The sequence below is a fragment of the Xiphophorus maculatus genome, chromosome 6 (genome assembly GCF_002775205.1).
Source record: "Xiphophorus maculatus strain JP 163 A chromosome 6, X_maculatus-5.0-male, whole genome shotgun sequence".
Taxonomy (NCBI): Eukaryota; Metazoa; Chordata; class Actinopteri; order Cyprinodontiformes; family Poeciliidae; genus Xiphophorus; species Xiphophorus maculatus.
Window position 1 is genome coordinate 8,467,401 of NC_036448.1, and position 8,915 is coordinate 8,476,315.

Here is an 8,915-nt window from a genome sequence, read left to right on the forward strand (position 1 = left end):
ACATGACTGTCAGGTTAATTGGTTTCTCTAAATTCTCCCTAGGTGTGAGTGTGTGTGTGCATGGTTGTTTGTCCTGTATGTCTCTGTGTTGCCCTGCGACAGACTGGCGACCTGTCCAGGGTGTACCCCGCCTCTCGCCTGGAACGTAGCTGGAGATGGGCACCAGCAACCCTCCCGACCCCATTAGGGACAAAGGGTGAACAGAAAATGGATGGATGGATGGATGGATCAGCAATCCTTTTTCAAAGCAACTATGCCATCACTGGTTATATCTTCAACTGGCTGCTTTATGTAGTAGTAAAAAAAAAATCTGGCCTACACATTATGATCTCTATATATTGTTTCAGAAATGAGTAGGACAAATAAACAGCAAGAGATTAAAAAAAATCCTTTGTTGAATTGTATTTTAGTTGGAGAAATACATTAGCTGATTAGGCAGGTAGAAAACAAGCTGAAATTTCAGAATGTCAACTGGTTTCTTATTGTAGTCCTATTTTTAACCCTGTAAGACATATAGAACATGAGATGACACTCCTTCACAGATAAGGGGCGATGCTGTTCCTTCTGGCTTATCTACAGCCGTACATCCACCTCAGTGTCCCCTCAGGGAAAAATAAGGCTCATTACACGAATGAAGATCCTGCCAAACAAAACAGCGCATCAAGCACAAACAATGACTGCCTGCACATCCAAGAAAAAAAAAAGAACATTAAAAGCAGAAATTAAGTACGAGTGCAGGCTAAACATAACACTAAAACTCTACATTCAATGTAAAATCACACTTCTTTTCAGCTGATTGGGTTAAACTTGACATTTTTATCTTTCAAACATCTTCAGGTAGAAGGAGCTGGCAACCCAGAGGAACCCCAGTTCCTATTTTCTTTTTCTTCCATACAATCGTAATGAAATACATTCAGTGGTTAGTTCAAAATGACTTCTTTAAACTGCGCAATTAGTGTTGTTACAATCACATTGGGAGGGTTCACCTTTGGCTGACATTAGTGCTACTGTTAAGCTTACTTCATGCGGACCTTCATTGATACAACTTCAGCCCATCTGCAACATTAAATGCTATCCTTATTTGTGATTTGATTGAATCAAGACTACTTCTTTCCAAAAAGAAAAAAAAAAGGAAAATTTTTGTCATTCATGGAGCCGTTTAGCACAGATATTGAAACTGTGCAGTATGGCATTGTGGGGAGTGATGAGGGAACCCTTCATAAGCGTCTGGTAGCCAGCGTGATCACAAAGCGAGGCAGGCGAAGAAATGAGGGGACGACTGCTGAAAGCCAGGAGAGGTACGGGACCTGGGTCAGGAGGAATTTTAGGGACGTAAAATCTGTTACATCCCGCCCTGAAGAAAAAAAAAAAAAGACGACATATTTTCCTTTGAACTATTGCACCACTCTGTTGACTAACAGTACACCCTGCTGGGGATGAAATAAGGAACATGACCACTAGGCAGGTGGTTATTGTTGTATGATTATATGACTGTTAATAGTAAGATAAACTACATTACCATCAATATCTTTAATGCCATATCGCCTGGCCAGGTCACACGTCATGAGCACCTTCCCAGTCAGGGACATCAGATTTTTATCTATCAGACAAAAACAAAAGTAGCTTTAAAAAATGCATCTGTGTAAGATGTTAATTTACAGTGGCTCTTAAGAGTGTACACACAGATTTTGAGACTTAAAAATTTGATTATGATCAATCATTTTCTTCCACCTTCAATGTAACTTATGTCCTGTACAATTCAATGCGAAATAACCAAATCTGGGGGAATATGAAACAAGGGGAGTAACATGGTAACATAAGTGTAAATACTAAATTAGTACTTTGTTAAAACAGTTTCTGATTTAATTGCCTCATTCAGTCTTTTTGATAGGAGACGATCGGCATCACACGCCCTGACATGGTGATATTTGCCCTCTCTATCAAGCAAAGTTCTCAATCACATTTACTGATTAATAAACAGTTACGTCTATACATTTTTGAGATCTTTAATGATGACTTACCATTAGCCAGGCTGACGATGCACTTCCCACTTAGTTCTGTAGTTTCCCCATTGGCGAACACATCTTTATACTGAGGAAAATCAAAGTCAAAGGTTAAGAGAGAATTTGAAATTGACCATTTATGCAAACAGACTTGCTCTCTAATGGTAGCCTACCTTGGGATTCAAACCCTGAGGTGCATCTTTCTGCATGACGAACTGATTTACAAGCTCTGTTTGTACCGGTCCCGGCCACAGACTGATGGAGGTCACTCCTCTGCTTTTCAGCTCAACCGCCATGTCAGCTGCCAGCCTGTCACACTGGAAAAACACAAAACAAAAACAGGTTTTTTACGACAGTAATGAGATATAAGACAAACTGCATTTTGATATCAAGCTGGATGCCAAATTGAATCAAGCGGAAAAACTTACAGCAGCTTTACCAACCCCATACGCTACATTGAAGAGGTAATGCAGTCCGCCGATAGAAGAAATGGTCACTATAAACCCATGACCTTGGTTCACCATCAAGCGAGATCCATAAACTGAGAAAAAGTAGTGCCCCCTAAAAAAACACAACAAAAATAACAATAACTACTAAAGTTATAGCTGATCAGAAGGAAATAGGCAAGATGAGACTGTGGGACAATATGATTTAGTGTGTTTGAAAGCTAACAGTACCTCAGGCCTGTGTTGTTGATATTATCCCAAACAGATGGATCGGTTTCCCAGAACTTCTTACCCATATTGTCAAAAATATCCTGGAATGACAATTTAAAGTCAACACACAATGTTCGAATCTTTACTTCCTTTCATTAATTTTTACTTCTCATTTTTCCTAAAAAAAAAAAAAAAAAGGCCCACCAAAATAACTTTTACTATTTTTAAATCTGTATTTAATATGGAAGCTTTGAGGGGACATTTCCCCCATATACTTTTTCCAGATGGTAACAAGTTAATTTTCCAACAGTTTTATCGAGGTAACGAGTTATTCCAATGATTTTCTCAAGACCACAAGTTAATTTTTTTGATGGTTTTCTCGTGATCATGACATGATTGGTGTGTGTGTTAAGCTCGAGTCCATCCTTCAAATGCATTCCACCGGTGAAAGGTTTACCTATCACTTATTCGCAGAATTATTCAGAATAACGCACACAAGACATGACACTTATATACTCCCGCTGTTGTGGCATGCATTTGGAGGATAGAATCAGGTTTAACACACACCCATCATCTGGAGATCTCAAACAAAAACATCGGAAAATTAACTCGTTATCTCGACAAAGCCATCACATGAGATTATATACAACCTCTCTTGGCTTACTAATACCAAGAACTGTTTCATGAGTGTTTTATTGATACATACCGGAACGCCAGCGTAGGCATTGTTCACCAAGATGTCCAGTCTGCCATCCTGCTCTTGTTTGATCCGTTCAAAAAGTGCCTGGATGTCTTCCGCTTTTGTGGAATCACAGATCACTGGAACACCCTTCCCACCTCTCTCAGTCACCTGCATTATAATTAAGGGCGTCAGAAAAATACAACATACCAACAAGCATTGTGCAAAAGCTTGGCTTGCAAAGTAATCTGATTTCATTTCAGAAAAATATATTTTTAAAGTTCACCTCAGCAGCAGTTTGTTTGAGGGTCTTCTCTTGCCGTCCTGTGATGTAAACAGTAGCTCCGGCCTCAGACAGCTGGAGCGCTATTCCCCTGCCGATGCCCCTGGAGGCACCAGTAACTACACACACCCAGCCGGAAAGGGACATCTTGGCCTGCAGGAGGTACATTTGCAACATAAGCCAATGGTTCTCCAACCTTTTCTGACAAGTACCACATTTGGACATTTGCCATTTTGATTACCGTATTTTCCGAACTATAGAGCGCATCATACTATAAGCTGCACCTAGAATTGTTTTTTTTAAAAAAAAGAAACTGGAAACATACATATATAAGCCGCACCGGGCTATAAGCCGCTGGAATCTCCGCCGCTCTCGATTTTCCATAAGGACCCAACAGAGCGTAGGAGAGTCTCCGTCTCCAAAGCCGAACCACGGTTTCGTTCACGCCGAGCGTCTCTATTTCCCTCCTGTACTGCCAGATCGATACTCCTCAACTAAAAAGCTGCATCATATGAGTTTGAAAACATTTCTCCGTCGTGCCTGCTGCTAGCATGGGCTTGTTGTGAATTAAAATTAGCACTTTCTTCTTTGATTTCCAATTTTGACTTCCAATGATTCACTTCCTGCTAAGGAGCCCCCTGGCGGTTGAAGAAAAATCCACAGAAAAGCCGCACCGGGCTAAAAGCTGCATGGTTCAAGGCGTGGGGGAAAAGTAGTGGCTTATAGTCCGAAAAATACGGTACTTGGTGCCAAACTCTTTGAGGTATAAAACAGACGTCATCACAAGATGTTTCGTATCAACCATGAGTCAGTTCGTACACCCCACTCAAAAGTACGGTATTCTAGCTGCTTTGATAATGTCCCAAGCAGCTTGGATTCTGTGCCTCTCCACTCATCCTCCAGACACTCCTTGATTTTCCAAATAAAAGTCAAAGTTTACCTTCATATGATATGAAACAAGAACTTTGGACCTCTGGACAACAGCCCAGTTGTCCAGAGATCAACTGGGCTGTTTCTCCTTTGTCCAAGTATGGTACTTTTCCTTTCACTCAACTTTCCACTAATATGCTCCATGATCAGCCAGCTAATCTTTGATCTTTGTGGCATACACTTATTGATTGTTGGATGACATTTGTGTCAGCAGCTTTCCTCATGGAGGTGCAAGAATTAGGAGAGCCGTAACACGACATTACTGTCTTAAAAATCTCTTTTTCAATAAAATTTAAGATTTTAATTTTCAATGAAATGAGCTTCAGTTTTTGGTAGCTGCAAGCGACAATCATAAAAATAAGCCAGAAAAAAAACCTTGTGGGATGTATCATTGAGTGTATTGAATACATATATGATGGGAATTAAATTTCTAAAGTAAATTAACTTTTCAAATTTAGTGTGATGCCACCCACAATTGTTCCTGGTTCACTGTCACCCATTTCAGTTTCTTCTTGGGTTTCTCAAAATATGCTGCACTCCACTTATCTGTAGAGTAGTTTTTAATGAGGATGATACATTTATTTCAGACATTTCACCAAGAGAAAACCACACATAATAAAACGTAGTACTTGCATATTTTCTCTATGTAAATGCAAAACCCTATTACCAACCACACATACACGAATACATGCAAATAAACCTGTTTGCACATACAATTTATCTTATCCTAGCTTACAATGGTACATTATTTACCGTGAAAATAGTTTATATAATTTTTCTCTCAGTTCAAGCAGATATATTTGTAGAACCACTGATAAAACCTTTAAGATTAATTAGATGAGATTAGATTAATGTCCGTGGGTTATGAGGTAGGCGTGGAGGCAGCCACGGTTGCGAAAGCGCCACGCTGCTCTATTGCTTCTTGATGTCCAAAGTTCCCTGGAAGTCGAACCGTGTTCTGTCTTACAAAACCACTTTAGGTCCAGTCATCATTAGTCAGCAACCAGCCAGCTTGTATATGTAATAATGACGAAATGTGTATGCAATCAGTGGCAGGGCATTTGGTGAAAATTTGCGCTATTTAATAAACTTTATGGTGAGAATTTCTTACGGTTTAATTGTTGATCAACTACGTGAATTTTATTTATTTATTTATTTTTAACTTAAGGTAACTATTTTTCCCCCCCTTTTAGTAAAATCCATCGACGTTTTTCAGTTTTCATTGTGATACTAACTTATTTTCATCCTTATTAAGTCCTGCTGAAGATAAACGGTAATTACAAGCGAATATTATTTTCAAGAAGAATACATAACACATTATTTGTAGACAGGCGCTTTGGGCAGGACACTAAAATTTAACATACACAATGGAAAATTTTTTTTAGAGCTAATTCGCTACATTGACAAAGTGAATAATATATATACATATATATAGCCTAGTTCAGTCCATCCCCAAAAATTACACTAACTCTATAAAATAAAGTAGAGAAGCTGTTGTTTTAAATAAGGCTTACCTTGTAGCAGAGAGCGGCGGTTCTGGTTTGTCTAGTCCCTGCTGTCTGTTGCAGTCTTTTCCCAGGAAGAACGAGAGGCAGTGTTGATTTTCTGTGGACTGTCGATGCTGTTTTGGTGACATCACAAGTTTGTCACCAGCTCCGTGTACGGCTCTCCAAAAAAAAAAAGAAGAAGAGAAAAAACAAAAACATACGCTGCTTCTGTAAATATCGCGAGAAAAGCGCGGTGAAAGTATCGCGAGAGCATATTGAAGAGGCGCTATGGCGCATTTACTTCATGTGTAGTTTCTATATTTTTATTCGTTTTTAACAGACATTCAAAGTTTATTGTAAATGTGGACCCGTGGTTTTAGCTAACTGTGGAACACCACAGGTCACAGTTAACTTGCAAAAAAATTTAAATTATTTTGAATGTCAAGAGTGAATATAACTTTCGAAACAACACCAGAAGATGGCGCTGTTTATTAAACAACTTCAGAAAATCCTAGAGTGCGGTAGGATTACAGAACTTGCTTTTGTTACTGATTTAGAAAAAACAGCCTACCGTCTATATTTAATCATATTATTATTATTATTATTATTATTATTATTATTATTATTATTATTATTATTATTATTATTAGTAGTAGTAGTAGTAGTACTAGTAGTAGTAGTAGTATTGACTGTTTTCAGATTTTTTTTGACGGGTCAATTATGAAACAGTAAGGCCTAATAATGTTACATTAGAACCACAAAATTGATCACAAAATAAGTATTTACTGGTATACAGCCGGTGATCAACTGGACTGGTGGAAAAATATGTTTTTATTTTTTAGTTTTTTAAAGATAGACTATAAGTGCCTTGTAAAAGTATTACTTACCTTAAGACATGGAATCAAAATAAAGTAGGATTATCCTTTATTGTCCCTCTGGGAAATTCAAGCGTCACAGCAGCAAGTTAAGTTAGAAATATGTATATTTCCACAAAAGTAAATTAATATAAAAATAATAGTAAGAGATTATACAGTAAGGGCAAATTTACAGTGTAAGAAAAATAATATTGCACAGTTATTAAAAAAAGTATACTCTAATGATCTAAATGTACAGCTGAGTAGGGTTTTTTAAAATCAGGAACAAGCTTTGAGAAAACTGCAAAGCTGCTGAAACACTGAGTTCCTTTAAATCCGGGCTAAGAACCCATTTGTTTAGAGTTACCTTTGATCTATAATAACTGTCCACATAGCAGAAGGATCTAAGATTAAGGAAAACAAAAGTGTACTTGGATAACTATTGTGGTAGTTCAGGAACGTGCACTCTTATTCTTAGCAATCCCAACCATCTGCAAAGACAAGAAGAAAGATTAGAATGAGACTGAGAGACACCAATGACTCGAAGAAGAAATAGGGATGTTGTGAAAAGTCAAGACCTTAAGTGGACTTCTTGTCCTCAGAGAGATCAAAAGGTCTTTCAGGGAGTGACTTCGCCAAACAACCAAGACAAAGACAAAAACAAAATACTTAATATTTTTTGTGAACTGTTTGAAGCTTAGCAGAAATAAACAGTATTTCCGTTGCTGCTCCAGTGATCAAGTTCACTTTAAAACATAAGAATCTGAGACAACAAAGACAAGCCTTAAGAAATGAAAGGCATAGCTACATTGCTTTGCATGACAGCATTAAAACTCTACTATATACTCCTCATTGTTTTGAGGTTACCTTTGTCTCAGCTAACATTCATGTCAGTCCAGTGGTAGTACATAGTTCAGTAAGGCTTGGCTTCATTCCCAGACAACTTATTACACACAAGGCTCACCAGTGAGCCTTGTATACTCACCAGTATATAGGCCATATTTGCTATAGAGTTCTGGCGTATGTTTGAAGCTTTTAAAGGAGTCATCTGCTAAACGTGTCCTTCAAAGAATGAATTCACTTATACCTAAGCCCACGTCATCAGCCCTCTATATGTTTGGTGTTCACTAAAAATCACTAAAATTAGTGCCTAACCCCATTAATCTGCCACATCTGCAATCAAAACATTGCTGGAGAAGCTTTGTTGCTATTTTTGATGAAACACTACAAACATGGAAGCCATGGTGTTTTAGATTGAAGACACCTGACTTGTTCAGTCTATTTCCTGTCAAAGCAATCAACCAGCAAACCGAGGCGGTTGAAACTGACTTGTCTTTAAGTAACAGAATAATCTTATTGAGGTGATTTTTTTTTATTTGAGCTTGTATTTGCCTAGCTATATGGTTCAAACCACGTCTTCACTATTTCATGAATACCAAAGCCTTTATTTTTGCTGGTTGCCTGCATTTAGCAAGAGGTCTTACTAAGAAGGCTGCACCCCGACAACCAAACTGACACCAAATATCATTTCATGACTTGTAAGTGACTTTTGTGTTGTGCAAAATCCGGTTCATGTAATCATTTTAAATATGCTGTCAGTCATTTTATTCATGGTAAAAAAAGGGAAAAAAAGCACTTTCCAGCTTATTTTGAGTTTGAACATGTTTTTTCCTCTCTCCAATTCATCCAGTGCATCATTTTTATTTGCCTGGCACCTCTTTGTTTGCCCTCCTGATGGACAGTCATTGGGCAATTCTGTAAAGTTTTCTGGTACACACAACATTTCTAATACCTTCTTGTGTGTGTGGCAATATACGCGTTGCTGGTTTGTGAACATCTCCGATGGAGAGGCAATCTGTCTAGGCAATTTGTCGAAGTTAACCTAAACAAGCAGATTGACTGTTGAAACATTGCTGGTTGTCTAGTTAACTTGTTAATCCGTTTCATTGGTCCAATAATAATGATTTGATAAGCTTTCTTCTTGTCCTTTATTTTATTCTTTCTCCTCTTTGGCTTCTTTCCA

At 38.0% G+C, this 8,915-nt stretch overlaps 1 protein-coding gene across 1 annotated transcript; it reads right to left on the bottom strand.

Moving 5' to 3' along the window:
- Positions 1-372: 372 nt before the first annotated feature.
- Positions 373-6,208, bottom strand: dhrs1 (dehydrogenase/reductase 1). Its single transcript, XM_023334816.1, has 9 exons — positions 6,066-6,208; positions 3,625-3,774; positions 3,366-3,509; positions 2,681-2,760; positions 2,432-2,564; positions 2,177-2,320; positions 2,022-2,091; positions 1,520-1,600; positions 373-1,354 (listed from the first exon to the last, which is right to left on the bottom strand). The coding sequence occupies exons 2-9, from the start codon at positions 3,766-3,768 to the stop codon at positions 1,218-1,220; spliced, it is 933 nt and encodes a 310-aa protein (XP_023190584.1). The 5' UTR covers positions 3,769-3,774; positions 6,066-6,208; the 3' UTR covers positions 373-1,217.
- Positions 6,209-8,915: the final 2,707 nt, after the last annotated feature.

What these genes read in the sequence shown, in the direction of transcription:
- dhrs1 (XM_023334816.1), bottom strand. Translation starts at nt 3,768, where the DNA reads ATGTCCCTTTCCGGCTGGGTGTGTGTAGTTACTGGTGCCTCCAGGGGC. An exon ending in ATGCCTACGCTGGCGTTCCG is followed by an intron (nt 2,761 to 3,365) that starts GTATGTATCAAT and finishes TTGTCATTCCAG; the next exon opens with GATATTTTTGACAATATGGG. An exon ending in CATCGTCAGCCTGGCTAATG is followed by an intron (nt 1,601 to 2,021) that starts GTAAGTCATCAT and finishes TTTGTCTGATAG; the next exon opens with ATAAAAATCTGATGTCCCTG.